This window comes from Oryctolagus cuniculus, chromosome 7, assembly GCF_051225735.1.
Source record: "Oryctolagus cuniculus isolate XC-2025 breed Fujian yellow rabbit chromosome 7, ASM5122573v1, whole genome shotgun sequence".
NCBI lineage: Eukaryota > Metazoa > Chordata > Mammalia > Lagomorpha > Leporidae > Oryctolagus > Oryctolagus cuniculus.
In genome coordinates, this window is record NC_142873.1 from 157,211,267 (window position 1) to 157,232,137 (window position 20,871).

The window sequence follows — 20,871 nt, forward strand, 5'->3', positions numbered from 1 at the left end:
GAGTTAATGGGCAGTCAGGGTGGTCCCAGTGGAAACTGAAGGTAAAATGCTTGCTTCCCCAAAAGTTATCTTTAGCAAGGCCAAAGTGCCTGCCGGGCCGGCGCCGTGGTGTTGCATCCACTCGTCAGCTAAAACAAAATGTTACAAAAACCGGTGCCGGCGCCGCGGCTCACTAGGCTAATCCTCTGCCTTGTGGCGCCAGCACACCGGGTTCTAGTCCCGGTCGGGGCGCCGGATTCTGTCCCGGTTGCCCCTCTTCCAGGCCAGCTCTCTGCTGTGGCCAGGAAGTGCAGTGAAGGATGGCCCAAGTGCTTCGACCCTGCATCCCATGGGAGACCAGGAGAAGTACCTGGCTCCTGCCATAGGATCAGCGCGGTGCGCTGGCCACAGCACGCCGGCCGCGGCGGCCATTGGAGGGTGAACCAACGGCAAAAGGAAGACCTTTCTCTCTGTCTCTCTCTCTCACTGTCCACTCTGCCTGTAAAAAAAAAAAAAAAAAAAAAAAAAAAACAGTGACATCACGCTTGAATTAATTAAAAATGAAAAGCAAACGAGAGACAAATGAGAGGCAAGGTAATGGATTGAGACCGAAACTCCTTACCAGAGTGTGGCCCCCAACAGCGACTTACACAGCTTTTTATAGTATTCTGCCCACTAGGGCTCACAATTTCAAACCGGCTCCCTAGTATGCAGTGAGTGATAAAAGCCCAGAATATGTTTGTAAGATAACAATATCAATCCCAATAACAGATCCAAGACATGGTTGTAAGACAATGGTTAAGGATAACAAACTCAATGACAGACCTAAGATAACAGTGAAGGACACACTAATATCAACTGCATTCCCAGGGATTTAGGCCCACACATTTTCATAAGATATATACCCTTAGCCATTAGCAAGCAAAGCTAACCTGTACAGAAGCAAGAGATCTGCATTTAGGGTTTAGCCACCCGTACTCCATTTTGATTCTGATTCTGATTCTACAGTGGCGCAGTAGGTTAATCCTCTGCCTGCAGCACCAGCATTCCATATGGACGCCGATTCAAGTCCTGGCTGCTCCTCTTCCAATCCAACTCTCTGTTATGGCTTGGGTAGGCAGTAGAAGGTGGCCCAAGTGCTTGGGCCCCTGCACCCATGTGGGAGACCTGGAAGAAGCTCCTGGCTTCGGATCAGCTCAGCTCTGGCCGTTGTTATTTGGGGAGTGAACCAATAGGATGGAAAACCTCTCTCTCTGTCTCTACCTCTCTCTGTAACTCTGTCTCTCAAATAAATAAAATAAATCTTTTTTTTTTAAGTGCCTGCCCCACTCCTTGGCAGCTTCCAATTTTACCATGAGAATAGCAAAGGAGTGGGGATTCCATCCTCCTGAGCTCAGTTTACTGTGAAAACGAGTTCCCTATCCCACCCGTCACCAAACAAGATTACAGATCAGTCTTTTGATGGGTTTTGTCCTTGCCTTGTAACTGAATATCGACCTGGTCATAGAGTTTTTTTCTTCCCCAAAAGTACACTTAAAAAACCCCAGTACCACCGGGCCCTTCGGGTTCCGCCTGTCTTGGGGCCCTCTCCAGGCCACGCTGGCTAGAGGTCTCTGACTCAAATAAATTTTGCTTTTCTCTTTGCCATGTCCACTTGGAAATTCTTCTTCCACGTGAGACCAAGAACTGAGGCAATCTTTTCTCCACCACATGTCAGCCGTAACACTACCATCAAAATCAGGCCCAGGCTGCTCACAGCTGCACAGCCGTTCACCAGAGATGGGAGCCGTGCAAGGGAACAGGCTCGCGCGAGAACCCAGAATGCCCGGGGAAAGCAGGCATCTTCAGCCTCAAGAGTGCTTGTCCTCACTGCCCGGGGGAGAGGCAGTCCGGGCGGGTTCCAGGGTCGGGGCTGCTCCCCACCCTGCTGCCCTCCAGATAAGAGCTCTTTAACGAGAAGCTTGGCTGGTTTGGGCTGGTGGTCCATGTTGCATCCACTCGTCAGCTAAAATAGAATATTACAAACACCAGTGACAGTCACACATGAATTTCATTGAAAATGAGAGGCAAAGCCACCCATGGGGAATGACACCCCAGCAGTGAGTTACACAGCTTTTTATAGTATTCTGTCCACTAGGGCTCACAATCTCTAACCCCTGGAATGCAATGAAGAATAACAAAACCAGAACATGGTTGTAAGATAACAATGAACAATAACAAACCCAGGAACAATAGCAAATCCAAAATGTGGTTGTAAGATAACAGTACAGGGTGCAACTTAGTACCTTGGACTTTGGGCCCCTGCATTGTTTCACAGGATACACCCTTAACCGATAGCAAGCAAAGCTGATATGTACAGAAGCAAGAGATCAGCAATCAGCTTTTAGCCATTCACTCCATTTTGACTTGGACTCTACAGTCAGGAACTCCTCCCCTGTCTGAGGTCCACCCTTTCCACCATTTCCCTGAGATAGCCCCTAAAATTCTTGGGCGAGCGTCTGCTGGACACTCTGAGCAGTCACAAGCCTAGCAGTTAGCCTTTGTCGGTTAGAATGTGAAAGGGGAAAGGGAGACGGAGTCACCATGGTTACAGCTCCACGCTCCAGTCTGCTTCCTGCTGGGGGTGCAGACCCTGGGGGCAGCGGGAAGCCTTCTGCAGCCTGGAGCCCTGGATGGACTCCCTGCGCCTAGCCAGGCGTTTGGGGAGTGAACCAGTGGATGAAAATCTCTGTCTCTCTGCCTTTCAAATAAACATAAAAACAAACAAAAGTAAATAAAGTGGTTCTAACGGGTGACAGGGCTGCATGCCATTTTTACTATATTTTTACTTTATTTATTCTGGATGTTAATCCCCCCCCCAAAAGTATTGCTACCTATTTGTAAGGATTTTTTGTTGTTGTTCATTTTAATTTCCTCTTAATTTTAAAGCACCAGTATCCTGCATGCTAGTCTTCCCCAAGCCTCCGTTTCCCCTGCTACGGGCCAGGGGCTGCCTGGGCCCACAAGGCCTGGGCTTCCCGAATCCCTCCTGCCCATTTCCCACATCCTGCAGGCCACGTGGGCCTGTGAGACACCAACAAGCATGTTCTTCCTGGTTAGCGAGGGGGAGGGAGTACGGGGCCCTGCCCTGCCGGGCTGGACCCCGGATGGCTGTGGTCCTGTTTCCCTGACACACACCCTGACACCCACCCCCGCGGGGAATCCAGGGCAGGACCTGAGCCTTCGCACGGCACGCAGGGCGCGCAATGTCCACGTCACAGAGCCATTTCCCCGGCAACTCCCCCCTTCCTCAATTCAAAAAGAAGAAGAAACAAGGAATTTTCCCAGGGTACAATTTCCCAATCTTCGCTCAGCCAGAAGCATAGGAGTATGTGTGTCAGCCACAGCCCCGGCCGCAGCTGGGCCCGACAGGACACAGTGACTCGCCAGGGACACCGTCCCTGCAGGTGCTGGGGACAGGGGCAGCCAAAGTGACCAGGCTGAGGGGCACTGCGGCTTCTGGGGCCACCGCAGCCACAATCACAAGTCTAGGTTGTCCCCTGGGAAGGTTTGTCTCCAGGATGTCCCTCCCAGGAACTGACTCCCTGTGACCCAGGCCCCGCCGGTACTGCAGGTTCAACACGTTCTTCCTGAGCCCTGACTTAGCCGGCACGGCAGCTGCTGCTCCTCCACTCCCTGCCTTGCACCCCAAAGGAGGACCCCAAGAACCGCTAGCCCCCCAGCAACTAACACGGGAGAAGCAGGCAGGGAGTCCAGCAGGAATGACTGAGCCGGGAGATTTTCCCAGCATTCCTGTCTCTGCAGCCCTGCACTGTAACTCCACCCCCTTACACGTCAATCCAGTGTGTCCACTTTCCCATGATGCACCTGCACCTCAGCTAGGACTGGGAAGGAGATGCCAAGACAAACATGTGGAAGTTAAACTCCGCATGGAGGTGCCATTAAAAACTCCCAGAAAACCTCACGCACGCTAAACCACGCCCAAGCCCCACCTCATGTGTATATTCAATCAGGCCCCACCTCCCACCCCGTAAAAGGGATGGCTGCCCGTGGGAGTGGGCTCTTTGGCCTTTTTGCCTCTTTCCGGCCCCTTCCCTTGTGCCCCCCTCGAGGGCATCTCTCGGACCCTCTCCTGGTGGGGATCTCTCCTCGTCTTAGCACCTGATGGTGGCCGCGGATCCATCTCCCCAGAACTGGGTCTCCCTGGGTGCCGGGGACGGCTTCCCTGGGAGGTTCTCCAAGTGTCAGCCTTGCTCCTCGCCATCACCCCCAAAAGAAACGCCCCTGCAGCCCCTGCCCAGCCCAGGCTGTTGCCACTGGCCGCCGGCAGCCCAGCCCAGCCCCTCCTCAGGACAACTGCCCCCTCCCGTGAAATCGTCTCCGTTGTCTCGCCATCCGGAGACACGGGGCAGGGACGGGGCAGCGTCCACCCCAGACTCCTGAGCACTCCAACTGCTCGGTCCTCCTGCCTCCTGGAACGCACCTGCCCACAGCCTGGCCGCACCCCCGGCCCGCACAGGGGCCCTGGCCGCGCCGGAGACTCTTGGCCGACTCGAAGCGGTGCTGGGTGGCCCAACCACCCCGCGGGACAGAGATTGAGCTTAATATCCATTTCACAAATCAGTGAACGAGCATCCTTAAAGGGTGAGGGGGCGGGGCCCTGCACCTGGGCGGGTCACCCTCTGGGCTCCTGAGCCCCCCCCCCCCGGCACCTCCCTCCCGGCTGCCTCCCTCCCCAGCAGGCTCTGACCCCCTGAGAGTAACCCCGTCTGCCCCACCACTGCCCGCAGTGCCTGACACACGCAGCGGCTCCCTGCAAGTCTGTCGCTTGAGCGGCTGAATGAGTGAATCTGTGAATTCGGTTTTTCAGAGACGTCTTTGCAGGGCTTGTAGAACTCAGCTTCCAGCATCTGCCCCAAAGCCAAAGCTGCAGGAGCCCCGAGGACACAGCAGTCCCGGCTGGGTATCCTGGAAGGCTTTCTGGAGGAGGAGGAGGAGCAAGGCGAGGCTGGACACAGAGCAGAGACTTCGTGGTGAGGAGGTGCCCGCTGAAGTTAGCGACCAGCTGGGTCTCCGAGGAATCAGGAAGGGGAGCTATGGTGGGCTGGGGGCAGGAGAGGGCGGGGCATGTGGGTCTTATCTGCCAAAAGCCGGTTGTTTATATATAGCATCATTCGCAGGCCATACAAAACTATCAACCTAGAAATCAGCCTGCTATAGATTTATTGAATTTCAACTCCTGCCTGAAGGAAGCAAACTCCACCACCTCCATGTTAACTGAGCCCCAGGGGTGCCTGCTTGGTGTCCTCCAGGACAGGGACCCAGGGCTGGGGTCTCGGCACAGTGGCCACCGGGCCTGGGCCACCACGGAACAGCGTGGCCACGGCTGGGGGCTCCGACTCTGGCCAGGTGGCCTGGGTTTGAATTCTGGCCACACCACTTAGCAGCCACACGACCTTTGGACAAGGGACTTGACCCTTCCGTGCCTCAGTTTCCCCACCTGTAGCAGGGGGTGACAACAGTGAGGACTTCCGGGTACTGAGAGCAGGAAAAGTGCCTGTGCTGACGTGGGGCTTCCTGGGTGGCAGGGACGGCCCCTCCATCTCCTTGGTCAGAGCCCAGCCCAGGTGGGCACACAGGGGCCCTCAGGGCGAACTAGCCTGGCCCCAGGGACCCTGGTCAACCCCAGGAGCACTCACAGAGGGTCTTCTGCCCAGGGTGGGGGGCATTTCCTGAGTGAAACATAGTCACAGTGAAAAACAGCACCCCTGCCAACGCCTCTTCTCACATATCTGCCCACAGGTCTCTGCGACTTCCTGACCGGGCTCTGTGCCACCCCCGGGGGCCCCCATCCTGCCCTGGAAGGTGCCAGGTGCTGCCCCTACTCCTCCGGGAGCCTCATTCGCTCTCCAACCTGATAGATGTGGGCTTGGGTTGTGAGCCTGCCACCCGCAGCCAGCGGGGGTCCCTGAGGGCACGGGGCAGCCCCAGGAGCAGATCTGGCGCACGCCCGGGAGGTGGGCAAACTCGGATTCAAGTTCTGGCCGGGTGAGCTTGGGATTCTGTCGGGGTACAGCTTCCTTGCACCAACTCTAGGAAGTGCGTGGTAACACTGCAGGGGGTGAGACGACGCAGGAGAGAGCGACAGGCACACGGTCTGACATGGGGCGTGATCCCCAAGTTCTTGGGCTCTCCAAGCTCTGTCGAAGGATCCGGGCCCCTGCCCTTGAGTCTGGGCGCTGTGCCTGCCTGAGCGACAGAACGTGGTGGCAAAGTGACGCGGAGCGAGTTCTGGGTCCACATTGCAAGTCCCTGGCAGCCTCCCACTTCCAGCCTCTGGGGTCTTTTGCTCCAGGAACCCGGCGGCTGGCATGCCCGAGGAAGCCCAAGCCACGCCGTGGAGGGAAGCCAAGAGCCCTGTGGAAACGGAGGCTCCAGGTCCCGATGCGTGGTCCCAGCTGGTGTTGTGCCAGTGAGCGTGGGTGCTCTCTGCCCAGCCCGGGGCCAAACAGCAGACGGGCAGGCCCAATGGACGTCCCTTGGGATTTTAAGCCGAGGATTCAGGGGTGGTGAGCAGAGCAGGCAAGGGGTTTGCTAGCTCATCCTCACGGCCACTGCGAGGCTGCGAGCCGGCGCCTGATGAACCAGCCCCCGGCCCCACCAGCACTGGCAAAAATAATGAAAACATGGGGCCACGTGTTCAAAATTATTAATAATTTTCAAGATGGTGACAGCACGGAGCCCTCTGTGACCGCGCAGGTCGTCAGCCCGGGAGCCCCTGTGATGTTCTCTGCTCCGGCTGCAGGCCACAGCAATGGGCCACGGCCACGGCCACGCTGGCGGAGCTGCCTCACCACTCGCTTATCTCAATTCCTTTTTAAAAATACATGTTTGGCCGGTGCCGCAGCTCAATAGGCTGATCCTCCACCTTGCGGTGCCGGCACACCGGGTTCTAGTCCCAGTCGGGACGCCGGATTCTGTCCCGGTTGCCCCTCTTCCAGGCCAGCTCTCTGCTGTGGCCAGGAAGTACAGTGGAGGATGGCCCAAGTGCTTGGGCCCTGCACCCCATGGGAGACCAGGAGAAGCACCTGGCTCCTGCCTTCGGATCAGCGCAGTGCGCCGGCCGCAGCGCGCCAGCCGTGGCGGCCATTGGAGGGTGAACCAACGGCAAAAGGAAGACCTTTCTCTCTGTCTCTCTCTCTCTCACTGTCCACTGTGCCTGTTAAAAAAAAAAAAAAAAAGTTTACTTATTTGAAAGGCAGAGTTACAGAGAGAGGGAGAGACAGAGATCTTCCACATGCTGGTTCATTCCCCAGATGGCCGCAATAGCCAGGGCTGGGCCAGGTTGAAGCCAGGACCTTCATCTGGGTCTCCCACGTGGGTTCAGGCGCCCAGGCATGGGCCGTCCTCTGCTGCCTCCCTGGGTGCATTAGCAGCGAGCTGGACCAGCCGGGACTCAAACCTGCACTCACATGGGATGCCAGCGTACCAACACCAGCTCCTATCTCAAATTTTTTTTAACCTAGAAACCTTTTATTTAAGGTATACAAACTTCATGCATTTCATATACACAAATGTAGGAACACAGCAATTCTTCCCGCTCTGCCCTCTCTCAATTCCTTTTAATACCAGTTTTGTTTTGTTCCTAAGGAAGAATAAAAACCAGCCCATCCTCCATACTCCTCCCTTGGACTGGAGGGTGAACCCTTGGGCCCTTGGCCCCAGCTCACAACTGGCCCGGTCTCCACTGGGCAGCACCAAGCTGGGACCCCAGGCAAACATGCTGACTGCCACAGGCTCAGTCTCCCATCTGTAAAATGGGCAGGCGTGGTCTTGACCCGTGTCCTGGGCAGGCCAGAGAGGGAGACTCCAGGGTTTCCTGAGAGCGAGAGCCGCCCCGGCCCTGAGTGTCCCAGGCCCTCGGAGCCACCCACGCCTTCAGGAACGGCTGCCTCAAGGGGCAGGCTCTGGTTGGCTTCACCCTGCGTCCTTTCTGGAACTGGAAAGCCATACCTGACCGGCTGTTGGATCCCAGGTGACGGTCCCCACCTCCCCATAAAAAGGACTGAGATCAACCTCCTTCCCCCGCCCAGCTGCGGTGACTGGCGGTGACAGGAAGCTTGTCTGGGAAGCACGGGGCCAGGCAGTGACCGCGATGGACACACAGCCTGACCACAGGGGCCCCGGCCGTGCACGGTGATCCCGGAGTCGGGGCGGGGGCGGGGAACCCCAGCGCTGGCACTTCCCTGCTGTGTGATGGGGGCCAGCTGCTTTGCATCTCTGAATCTCGGTTTGCAGGAGGTCTCCTACTTCCAGGGCTGGGCTGTCATCGCAGAGCTCAGAGGCACGAGGGGTGGGGGGTGGGGGGGGCCGGGGAAGGGTCGAGGGGTCGGGGAAGGGCTCGGGCAAACGCTTCAGCTGCTGACTCCTTAGCGCGATGTGCAGCTGGGTCCAGCGCTGGGCTGAGCACGTCCCACACACCCCCACCCCCCACACCGGGCCACCTTGCAAGGCAACCGTTACGTCCATTTCACGGGGAGGAAGCTTAAGGTGAGGGTGCCTCTCGGCTTTGCCTGAGGCCGGGCAGCTGGACTTCACTGAGCTGGAGATTGAACTTGGCCGCCCGTCTGTCCCTAACCACGGCTCCCGCACCACGGCCAGGACGTGGTGGGGAGGCCTCTCCTAGGAAGGGCCAGGAAGGGTGCAGGCCACGCCGGCCGCTGTGACGCTCGTGCCTGCGAACACGGCTCCTTCGGTCTTTGCTGGAAGACAATCTGGTGTCAGGGGGCGCCGAGCACTGCTCACCCCCACCCCCGTCGGCGCCATCGCGGGCGTGGCCACCTCGCGGCCAGCCGTGTTTCCTTAACTCGGGGCCTGAGAAACACATCCAGCCAAGGCTCACAGCCTCCCTCCGAGCCCTCTGATCACCACCTTTCTCGTCCGTGGACATAATAGCAGGATGTGTGCTGTCCCCGCAGGAGGAAAACAAGCATGGCCCAGGGCTCGGAGCACAGAACCCCAGGGCCCCACTCACTCCTGCACGGCCGCCCCTCCCCGCCCCCTCACTCTGCTTCCAGGCCGTCTGCTCTCCGAATCTCAAGGCCAAGTCCCACCTCCGCCGTGCAATACCACACCTCCCGGGGCTCGCTGGCTGGGCCCATCACTCGGGTAGAGCCCAAAGAGCACCTCCTCCGAGAAGCCTACCCCCGTGCCCTGGCTGGAACTGACCCCTCCAGGTCCCCTCCAGACCTGGTCCCAGGGCCTGGCCGGGCTTTTCTCACAGCAAATGTCCCCGTGGAATTGGAAAGACCTTGTTCGGGAACTGAATCAGGCACCACTGTCTGCCCCACCCACCTGACACAGAACCCCGGCCAGCAAGCTCAGAGCGACACCTGGGCCTGGCCAACCATTGGTGATTTTGGAGGGGAGGAGGAATGATGGGAGGAGAGGCCTTGAGCAGGAAAGCGGTGCAGCGGAACATACTAGAACCATGACGGTACCTCACAATCGTGTCCAGAGCTGCAGGCATCCCACGGATAGCCAGTCCTGGGACTGTGGTTTAAGGGGTTCTCATGCACCCTACAGAGCACTGTGGGAGTTCCCATAGCAGTTCACCCCCCTCTCCGGGGGCTGGTGCCCAGGCTAGCCCGAAAGCCCTGGGTAATGGCAACGACCATGAGCAGGCCAGCCTGGGAACCAACCAGCAAGGCCGCGTTTTCCTGGGAGCCGGCTGTTCCGAGTCAAGCCCCCTGGAGGGGGAGCTGCTTGTAAGCCTGGGCGGCTGAACCTGTGGGTGTGGGAAGGGCTCACGCTTGGCAAGTGGCTGCCAGGCTGGCCCGAGGGCGGGGGCGGCCGCTCAGTGCGCAGGAGCCACAGGCCAGGGGCTGCTCGGGGAGACTGTCAGGGAGACTCCGGACGCCCGCACTGCGCGGATGAGGAAACTGAACGCCACGGCGTCCGCGTGCACCTGGCCCCTCCGAAGCCATGTTGGCCGCAGAGCAGGGCAGGGCGGTTGTGAGATGTGCGGGTCCCTCCTGCCGCTCTCAGGGAACTGGGTTCACTCCTGCTGCCTTGGGTCTGGACTGGGTGTTGCAAAGCGAGGCCCCAGCTCATGTGCGGCCTCTTCCGCCCGCACCTGCCTCCCTGCCACTCCCTCCGCCCGCTCTCAGGACCCCCAGCCAGAGACCCCTCTTATCTTTGTGACTCACGCAGTGGTGGGTGCCATGTAACAGCCACAGGGAGTGGACCAAGGCGCTCCCTCGAGAGATCAGACTGTAACCGACATCACCCAGCAGGTGAGCAGAGCTGGGATTTGAACCTCTGAAGCGCCATCTCTATCTGGAGCTGCTCCCATCAGTGTCAGGGCCACAGGAGGCGGCGAGCAGACCCCGCTGCCGGTCAGCCTGGGCGAGGGTCTCAGGGTGTGTGCCTGGGGAGGGGGCAGGGCCCCAAAGGTGATCAGTGAGCTTCTCTCAGGCCCAGGGGGCCGCCCTTGACCCTTGGCGGTTCTCACCCGGGCGTCCCGTGCCACCGCACTCGCAGGCGTGTGCCTCTCTCCTGGGTCCTGCCTGTGCCTCTGGAACCCTCACCCCCACTCATTATGGCCACAGCTCCCCCCACCCACGGCTACAGTCAAGGAGAGGACGGGAAGGGAGGGGCCCCAGGGGACTGCGGCTGCCACGCGACCTTGTGTCCCTGCAGTTTCCGTTTGGCTCAGCTCCACAAGTCAGTGCTGGCGACCACGGGACAGGGGGCCCAGGTCCTGGGCCCGGGTCTGCAGGACTCCACGGTGGGCAGGGGAGCAGCGGAGACAGAGAGAGCCACTCTGGGGAGTCGGTTCTCGTCCCAAACTAGGGACTGGCATCCGGTCTCGGCGTCCCTCAGAAGCCTAGAGCCTGCCAACCCCTCGGGGACCTGTGCACCTGCTGTCTCTCGCTTACCACACCTGTTCCAGAAGGGCGTAGAAGGGAACCTTGGACACTGCCACGCTGAGTGGTGGGAGCCTGAGCGTGTGCCCACCGGGAGTCCCCACAGCAGAGTCCAGAAACCCGGTCTCCCCAGGGACGTGCACCCTGGCTCCTGCACTGACCACGCGGCAGGCAGGGGCTGCTTCACAGATGGACTGAGGGGGACATCCCGAGTTGGGTGGAGAGGGGTCCTTCCACAGCCCTTGGTCTCATCCGCCCCACACACAGCCCGTAATAGGAGGCTCTCAGGTGGCAGCCTGCGGTGGGCACAGGCCCCTGAGCTGGGCCCACGGTGGCAGGCGGGCACTTCCTGCTGAGGCACAGGCCACAAGGCTCCACAGACCCTCAGTCCTCCCCTTCCTTCCACAGCTCTAGGAGTTCACCCTGCAAAGCTGCAGAGCTGCTCAGCCCGGCCCGCAGGGTAGAAGGCCCTGGAGTGCCCCAGGACCTTTGCACAAACACCCAAAGGAGCCTCTGGCAAGAGGGCTTTACTGAGAGCATCCTCCGAGGGTGGCCCTGGCCCAGGGCACAGAAGCCTGGGTGGGTGGGTGAGGGGGCGGGGCCACAGCAAGTGGCAGGCTCCTGGCCCAGAAGTGGCAGTCCATCGGGGCCAGTGGTCTTGGTGTCTGCATGCTGAGGGAACCCCTGCCTCAGCTTTGCCATTTTTCATTATTATGGGCTGTCAGGACTTCTGAGAAGTTGTGTGCAGAGCCACCAGGTGAGGGAGCGCATCATTTCTCCCAAATGTGGGTCAGGGTCCTTCCACCAGGAAGCCCTGCTTGGCAGGTGCGTGGAGTCCCGCACTCCTCACGGCCCCAGCTGGGGGGGGGGGGGGGAAGACCTCATCCACTCCTCCCCCATGGGGGCACCTGAATAGACAGCGTCCGCCCCCCCCCCCCCACTGGCCAGAGTCCAGGTCCCAGTACCACCACCTCTGGCCTCGCCCCGCCCGGCCTCTCCAACTTTCCCCAAAACATCAGAGCGAGTTCAGAAACGGCCCTCGTGACGCCTGGCCCAGCCCCAACTTCCTGCAGAGAGCAAGCAGAGGTGAGTCACGGCGGCTTTCCCGGGCCTGGCCCGCGGGCAAGTCCAGGAGAACCCAGGCTGCCTGGACGCCCCGCCCCCGAGGCTGCAGATCTGGTTGTGGGCCTCCCATCTGTACTCGGTGGGGGGGGGGGGGGGGGGCTGCAGCCTGGAAGCCAAGGGCAGCCTTGCTCCTTAGCGTGAAATGCACAGTCCCAGAGTCCAGGCCGAGCCAGCGCGTGCAAGGTCCCGACGTGCACAAGGAGGCAGGACGAACGGCTGGGAGGCGGGTGCTGGCCAACAGCGCACCCCGAGGGCACCCAGCAGTGGCGGCAGACGGCGGGGCTGGTGCAGTGGATTTCAAGCGTAGCAGATGGAGGGAGATGCTTCTCCATTTCCGGGGCAGGGCAGATGGTACCCACAGAGCAGCCAGGGACCCCAGGAAGGGCCTGCAGTTCCCCATCTCGGTGGCAGGAGGAAGTCCCTGGCAAACGAGGCTGCCCCTTGTGAGCATGGCCAGCAGGCGGGGGCTCAGGGGCGGGGCCCTGCAGCTGCTGAGGGGCCGCAGACATCTGGATCCAAGATGCTTCGCTTCCTGCTGCAGGGGTGGCTGCGGGGGTGGCTGGGGACATTCAGGGACCAGCGAGCTGATCTGGGCCCACCATGGAGCAAGGAACAGGGAGAGCAGGCAGGAGCAGGGCTGGGGACCAGGCTGAGCCCAGATGGTGCCAGCAATGTTGCCCCATCCCGCAACTTCCCTTTGACTCGGGAGGAACCAGGGGCACTGGCTCTGTGCCTGCGGGGTCCACGTTTGCAGGGACGAGGGGCTGGTGGCAAGGCAGCAAGGCCACAGGAGAGGAGGGGGTGGAGGCAGGGAGTGAGCCGGCCTTCCCGACTCTCCCTCGGTGGGCACTGACTGATGCCAAGGCTCTGGAATTGGTGCCCCCAGCAGCAGAGAAAGCAGGGGCCCTGTCTCGGCCATCGATCTGTGGCCCAGCAAAATCACCACTGGGAGCTAGCTCCCTGCAAGGGTCTCCTGTCCAGGCCCCAGCACCCTAGGCTCTGGCTGTACAGTCACCAAGTGGGAGACAGGAGCAGAGACCACCACCACCACCAGCACCCCTCCCGCACAGATCCACAGGACGCTAGAACCTCCGATCAGGCCACAGGGACTCCAGACCCCAGCTCGGTGTCGCCAGTGCCTCCCTGGCCTCCCGGGGACATCCAGCTGCCCTCTCAGGCCCAGCCCAGGGTGGGCCTCACTTTCCAGAGGCGCTGCTGGGCAGGGGGTCCTCCTTCCCTTCCTCCTCCACTGAGAACGTGACATCTCCACAGCTGCCCAGGGGAGGTTCTGTCTCCTGCTCCGGGTAGTGGGGAGCATGGTCCACCTCCAGCTCCTCCGACTGGGGCTCTGTGGGCCCTGCCACGCCCCAGCCCTCGGGCACCTCGGCCTTCACAGTCCCCACGATCACCGTGTCGGCCTTCATGATATAGATTTTCTCTGCAAGACAAAGAGATGGGCGAGATGGGGAGACCTGCACCCCCGGGAGGAGAGCAAAGAGGCAGAGAAGGGGCCGGGCCTCACTCCTGCCGTTCTCGCTGTGTGACTTCAGGCAGACGGCACAGCCTCTCTGGTGCATAGCGAGCCCCACTATCCTCCCAGGGCCCTGTGTGCTGAGGAGGTAACACCTGACCCACTTGGTACCCAAGGAGGTTGCCTGAGGTGTTCCTCACACTCCCAGGGTGGGGGGCCAGGAAGAAGGAGGAGAACGTGGCTCCGGAGAAGGCAACGGGGAAGGCGCGAGCATGCACCAGGCCCTTCCCACCCTGCCCCAAGCTTCCATGCTCCTGCAAGGCCAGGAGGCCACCGTTGTCCCCCTGGATGGTGAGACCCTAAGGCCACAGAGGCCCGCTGACCTGGCTAAGGTCCCAGGCAGTCAGGAGAAACCCCGAGAGACCCCCACCCCATCCAGCCACCTCTTCTGCTCCAGTGGACAGCTGGAGTGGCCGCGCCATCCTGGCATCCTGTCCTGGGAGCCGGCTCAGCCCAGGCCACCCCAGCAGGGGGCACACAGCCTCGCTTTGGGCACACATCTCAGGGCTTTTGGCTGAAGCCCATCTCCCCCGGGGCTGCACGCCCGGCCTGCCATGCACAGTGGGTGCCGGTGGGTCTCCCTCCGCTCATCAGAGGTGCAGTTCCTTGTGGTCCCCACCACAGCCATCACGGGGGCTTCCAGGGCGGCCTTTTCTTCGAGGGGTCACAGGGACTCAGGGGAGTTAAGTGCCCAGGATCTGGGCAGTGGGGATGCCTGACCTTAGCCAGGTCAGCCGCCTCTGGCCCCCAGCACCCAGCTGCCACCAGGGGGAGAACTGGGGAGTGGCAGGCCAGGAGCTCAGGGACCCCTCCCTTGTGGGGTGCTCTGGTCACATCCTCAGATTCGGGGACCCCGCCCCTCGCCCTGTTGCACAATGCTGGCCCTTCTTCGGCTTGCAGCACCCCCAGGAAAGAGAGAAGTGTTCAGAATAGCAGTGAGAACTGGAGGGCAGGCTGGGGTGAGGGGAGGGGGCAAGCACGGGCCAGGTACCCTCTGCACCCCAAAACAGAGAGCAGCGGCTCGGGCCCCAGCCCACGGCCTCCATTGGGGCCTGAGGGCCCCTGGCTCTGGGGTCTCCACCAGAGGGGCTGGGTGAGAAATGGCACCCAGAGGTGGGGGGGGAGGGAGACAGGAGGTGAGACAGGACTCAGAGGACAAACCAGCAGAAGAGGGGAGCTGAGGGGCAGCGCAGCGGGCAGGGGCGCCAAGCAGGGGTGCGACTGGGCAGAAGCAGCCAAAGCAGGGGCCTCCGGCCTCGTCACCTCCGGCAGTCCTGCCCCTGCTGGCTCTGCCTCGGCCACAGGGCTGCCCGCCCTCTGGGAGCTTCCTGCCCTACCAGAGCTCCCAGATCCAGGGGAGCTGTGTCCTCCAGGGGTGAAGGAGGCCAAGAAGGGGCCCCATGGCCAGGTCTGCATTTGGTCCTCTTGGGGGCGCTCTTCTGGGGGTGATCAAGAGGACCAGGGGTCCCCGTGTCCTGGGGTCCAGAGGACCTGCAGGCCTCCCCTGCCCCCATGGCAGAGGGCATCGTCATCAGCACTGCCATCCCCAGTGAGGCTTGCGGGTCGGCTCGTGGGCAGCCTCAGACACGCGACTAAGACTCCTGGACCTCACCAAGCAGGGAGCTGGGGCCCGCTGGAGGGTTCCGAGTGGGGGCATGACACGTCTCACCTCCTGTCTCCCTTCCCCCCCACCTCTGGGTGCCATTTCTCACCCAGCCCCTCTGGTGGAGACCCCAGAGCCAGGGGCCCTCAGGCCCCATTGGAGGCCGTGGGCTGGGGCCCGAGCCGCTGCTCTCTGTTTTGGGGTGCAGAGGTACACTAGGGCGTGACGCGGACAGTGTGGGTTCATTTGGGAGTGACATGGACCATGTAGGTGCAATAGGGAGTGACACGGACTGTGTAGGTTCACTAGGGTGTGACGCGGACCGTGCAGGTACACTTGGGCATGACATGGACCACGTAGCTACACTTGGGAGAAAGCATCTGCTTGTACCAGAAGAAGCAAGAGAGGAGGCAGGGAGGCCCTGGGAGGCTGGCAGGGTGTTCACCCAAGCCGCAGGGTGGCCGCAGCTGGGAGGCGCTGGGCACCAGAGCCCCCTCTGGGCCGGGAGGAAAAGCCAGGGGCTGCAGACCCAGCAGATGCGGGCTCGGGTCCCAGCTGTGCCACTCTGTAGCCACGTGACCAGGAGAATCCTCCCGGCCCTCAGAGCTGGTTTCCCGACTGCGAACCGGGGAGAAAACCCTCCTCCCTCCCCAGAAAGGGGGTGTGGCTCTTGGAGAGGAAGAGATGGTGGCTACCAGGTGCGTGGGATGCCAGGCAGGTGTGGGTCTGCTGCCATGTCTGTGTCCCTCCTGCACTCCTGGTGCTCCGACCTGGGGACTGGGGGCACTTTTCACCTGAGCGCCAGCAGGTGCCACCCTCGGCACTCCTTGTGTGCCCTCGGGGTAAACTCACTGCTACTCCTTGTTCACCGAAACCTGAATCCAGGTGCAGCCCAGGAGCTCGGGTCCCACTGCGGGTCCAGCCCGTCTCTGCTCTGCCCCCTTGCCCACGGCCACCCTAGGACTCACCGATCTTGTTATTGGTGTGCTCCGTGGACACTCGGGGCTCAGGCAGCTCCCATGAGGGTGAGGGGCCCCCGGCCGGGCTGGCGTTCAGCAGCGGGAGGTCCTCCACGAGGGCGGTGCCCACGAGGGGGCAGGTCTCCACGGCCGGCTCTGGGCCCAGCTCCGCCACCACGGTGCTGCTCGACTGCAGGAGTGGGACAGGCGTTGAGGCGGCGCCCCGACCTCCCCCAGCGTTGGGGCCGGGGAGCCCACTTCCCCAAGGCGGGCCCGGCTCTGCTTGAGTTTGGACTAAATCACCAAGTAGGGGCTGGCACAGAGGACTGTGGCACTGCGGTTAGCCACAGCTGGGGACACTCTCACTTTGGTGTGCTGGTTCCAGTCCTGGCTGCTCCGCTTCTGATCCAGCCCCCTGCTAATGCACCTGGGAAAGCCGCAGAGGACAGCCCAGGTACTTGGGCCCCTGCACCCATGTGGGAGACCTGGAGGAAGCTCCTGGCTCCTGACTCTGGCCTGGATCAGCCCCAGCCATTGAGACTATTTGGGGGAGTGAACCAGTGCATGGAAGATCTCTCTGTCTTTTTCCCTCTCTCTGTCACTCTGCCTTTCACATAAATAAATAAATCTTTAAAAAAATAAATAATAAGGGTAATAATGACGAGCAACTCAGCCAGCCTTAGCAGGCACACAGGGCCCATCCTTAGTCCTTGACACGTGGAATGCTCACAACCCCCTCAACGTGGTACCAACAGCACCCTCCCACTTCACAGATCAGGAAACTGAAGCACAGAGGGGTAACTTGCCCAGGCTCACATAGGCAGTAAGTGTCTGGGCCGGGATTTGAACTCCGGGCTCTCGTTCTCTAATCCTCACTCACAAGCACCGAAGTCTCCCGGAAGCACCGGACTCCCGCACTGCCCGGGCCGACCACCTGGGCCGGTCACCTCTCACTGTTACCCGGAAGCGCTCCAGGCAGCTGCGCCGTGGGAAAGTGCCAGCGAGTACCCAGGAGGGCACCATCTACCTTCCAAGATGAACAACTGGGAGTGATTCAGACAGCACCCCCTAACCTTGCCTCTCTCACAGCAGCCAAAAGGTCGCAGGTCTCAGCGAGTCACTCATCTGTCACCGCCGCTGGCGGCCCACACGGAACATCTTACCCCTCCCCGAGTACCTCGCCCGGGGACTCTCAGTATCACAACAGCAACTGGCCAAACGCAAGCCCAGGTGCGGGAGACCCTCCCCGACTAGAAACGGAAAGAGCCCTGTGGTTCTGTGTGCCATGCCGAGCGTGAGGGGAAGAGACTTTTCTTAATGTACGAAGGCTTCATTCAAACAAAGTAACGGAAAAACTGATACATGGAAAAAAAAATGTGGACCAGGTACACCTGAGCTTCAGCCAGCTGCAAATGGCCGGCTCCTCCCTCGGCTCCTCCCCTGGGAGGCTGGGCCCAGGGCAGGGAAGGACTCCCGAGGACCCAACCCACGGGCCCCTGTCAGGGACGCCCAGCTGCAAAGTCCCCAGCCCGGCGCCAGGCACCAGGCACGCGGCAAGCAGCGCAGGGGAGCAGGCGGGAGTGCGGGCTTTGGAGTCCCACAAAGCAGGGCTCACGTCCTCCTGGCACCACCCGCTGCAGAACCACCTGGCCGGTCCAGGTCCTGCTTCTCCTTCCTACGACAGGACGGCAGCCCCAGCCTCTTCGCACGTGTAGCAGGGGCCTGGTGCACCATGGCTAATTTTTTAAAAAATCTGTGCTACTGATCTGGCACCTGGTTTCGAGGACAAGACTGACCCCCCCCCCCCCACCCAGTAAAGGAGAAAAGGGGAAACAGGCGGGCAGGCGGGGCTTCCTCCTGGCCACACCCACCACCCTCCCTCCTCCAGGAAAACCCCTCAGGCTGAGCCAGGAGCTGAGGGCTGCTGTGGGGGCGGGGCTCCCCTTCCCCGGGAGGGACCTGCACCCTGGCCCTTGCACCCCCTCCCTGGCCGCTCTCCAAACTGCAGGAGTCAGGTTGAGGGGGGAGCAAGGGCGGGTACTTACTTCTGGGTTCCTCCATCGTCTGGAATCTGCAAGAGGCAGAAGAGCAGTGGTGTCACAAGGGTGGGGCTGGCGGCCACCAGCCCCGCCCCCCCCAGTCGCCAGGGGCTCCCTGGAGGCAGGGGGTGCTGAGCTCTGCCCACAGCTGAGCACCTCGGTTGAGGAATCCATGGGCACCCCCAGACTGCACTGGGGGGGTCCTTCTCCGGCAGCACTTGGAGAACTGGGAGACCACCTCTGTCTCCCGGCCACTCCCACTTTCAATGACTGAGTGATCGCACACTGGACCCCTGCCCAGCCCCCTGTACACACACGCACAGACAGGCACACACACAGACACATGCACACACACACAGACACCCATACACACAGACATGCATACACACACACACAGACACCCACAGACACACGTGAGCTCAGCTCAGAAGTGCATGGCCCCCTGTGCCGCGCTCGGAGGGCCCTCTGCCTCCGCCCTGCAGCCCCCAGGGTCTGAGCTGCCCGAGGTCATCAGAGCACGGAGGACCCCACGCAGGGGAGAGCGAGGATGGGTCCTGGGGAACGCTGCCCACACTGGAGCCCCGCTTCCCTTCCCGGCAGTGGCCGGCAGGGGGGCCGTGCTCTCCTCCCTCCCGTGGGCTGCGCGGCCCTCCCCCCCACACACACGAGTGTTCTCTCATCCCAGGCACAGGCCAGGGCAGGGCCAAGCCCTCGGAGCAGGGTGCAGGAGGCGGCCAGGCGGCCGGTCTATTCTAGGGCTGCCGGTCAGCGGCCAGCGCAGACCACCCTCCAGGGACGCGCCACGTGGCGACTGCCCTGGTCTCGACAACCCCGCTGCCAGACGCCCTCCAGGGCCCTCTCTGATGCCAGCAGCCCCGAATGCGCGCTGCTACCCTCATCCACAGGGGCCTGGCAGTGTGGTCACGGGGTCAGTTCGGAAAGCATCCTTGGGACATCTGTTACATGAGCAGCGGCGGGCAGCGAGAGCCTGGGGGCACAAGAGCAGGAGGCACAAGTGTGGGACCACAGGACAGGACCGCATCTGCATTCGGCAAACGCCGGGAGCTGCCGTCCCGGCACGGCAGTCACCATGGGAAGCCATGGCTCACTCCCTCAAGGCACAGCCACCGTCCACTGCCCTCGCCACGTTCTTGTCAATGACATCAAGGACGCCAACTGCATGCTTTGAGGGTTTCAGCTTTGCAAACAGCCGGCGGCTGCGTGGTGCCAGGTCTCTGGGGTAGCCAGAGGAGGCCCAAAAAGCATGTGATTGAGTCACAAAGCAAACAAATAAAACTGACAAAACTCCTTCTGGGAGAGGAAGGAAACAGGGTCTCAGCGAGGGGCCGAGCCCCGTGACCCGGGGTTGCGACCAGGGAGAAGCGAAAGGGCCGGCACAGCAGGGGTGCCTGTGATGACAGAATTGAGGAGACACCAAACATCAAACAACGAGGCACCTGGAGCAGAGGCCGCCTCGACGGTGCAACCCAGCCTCGGTCTTCTCATCTGGACAATGGGACGGAGCGCGCCAACCTCGGGGTTTTAGTGCAGGCTGGATGAGCGCTCCTGCTGGCAAACCGTGCTGAGACAGGTGCACCTGCTGTGGCAAGACCACCACAGGCCGTGATCTCTGCAGCCCGCCTTCCCCAAAGCCCCAAGCCCCAGGCTAACAGTGAGATCATTAAAGAGATCCCAGGAGGGGGCCTTTTGCCAAATCTCTGACTGTGCCGGGCCAGAGGGGCCTAAGGAGACCCACTGCAGCTGCACGCCATGTAGCCAGCGTTGGGCCAAGGATCGCGATTTCTGTAGGGAGAGAAACAGGCCACGGGGCCAAGGGGACTCTGTACTGCCCACTCAGATTTTCCGTAAGCCCGGGACTGTTCCCCTAAAAATGCGGTCTACTTAGAACTCTTTTTTTTTATTATTTAAATCAAAATACTGCTAAAGGAAGCTGCCTGGGGACGCTGCTTAGCACACAATGGGCCCAGAAACGCCCCGGGGGACACGGGGCTGCTCCCCGCCCCACACATGCACAGTAGACCAGAGCTGGACAGAAGCAAGCACAATGGCACAGAACAGTAAACAGGAAGACCCGGAATCCGCCTACGGCCGGCCGTGCCACAGCCCAGAGCCCTTGACAGAGGCAGAAGCAGTCTAGCGGAGCACACAGGTCAGATTGCACAAGCGCTCTGCCCCGTGGATGTGCCTCCAGCCCGCTCTCTTCTCTGATGGGTTTCCTTGCTTTTTGGACTAATCACAGACTTCTCATAAACCCATCTGGCACGGATCTGCGGTGACCCCTGGGGGCGCCCTCCAGCCCTCCCCGTCGTCAGGGCTCGCCCCTTTCTGCCGCATCCCTCCTCCGGCCCGGATCCGCTGATGCTGTTGGAAGCAGAAGCGGCTCAAGGAAGAGGTTTGGCACAGGGGGCGGCAGGCTCCGGCAGTGGGCGCCCCAGGCTCACAGCCTGGGCCCTGGGAGACACAGCCTGGCCCGGGGCTGGGGCGCGAGAGGACGAGATGAGCCAGGTGCGTCTTAGGATCGAGAGGGACCAAGCACAAAAGGATAGGGCCAAGAGAACACAGGCGCTTGAAGGGGCTCCCACGGACCCAGCAGAGACAACCCGAGCATCGAAATAAAGACGGGGGATTTGCCCTCGGCCTGGCACTTAGGCTGCCGGCTGGGAAACCCAGGCTCCACATAGGGTTC

General features: G+C 61.2%; 1 protein-coding gene across 1 annotated transcript in view; it reads right to left on the bottom strand.

Annotated features, from left to right (window-relative positions):
* Positions 1 to 8,377: 8,377 nt before the first annotated feature.
* The window catches only part of TNFRSF8 (TNF receptor superfamily member 8), a 62,195-nt gene continuing 49,701 nt past the window's right edge, over positions 8,378 to 20,871 (bottom strand). The window contains exons 13-15 of the mRNA XM_051834348.3: positions 18,171 to 18,196; positions 16,135 to 16,315; positions 8,378 to 13,470 (exon numbers count right to left, since the gene is read on the bottom strand). Coding sequence (XP_051690308.3) covers positions 13,229 to 13,470; positions 16,135 to 16,315; positions 18,171 to 18,196 — 449 coding nt within the window. The 3' untranslated portion in view covers positions 8,378 to 13,228. The remainder of the gene's footprint in view (positions 13,471 to 16,134; positions 16,316 to 18,170; positions 18,197 to 20,871) is intronic.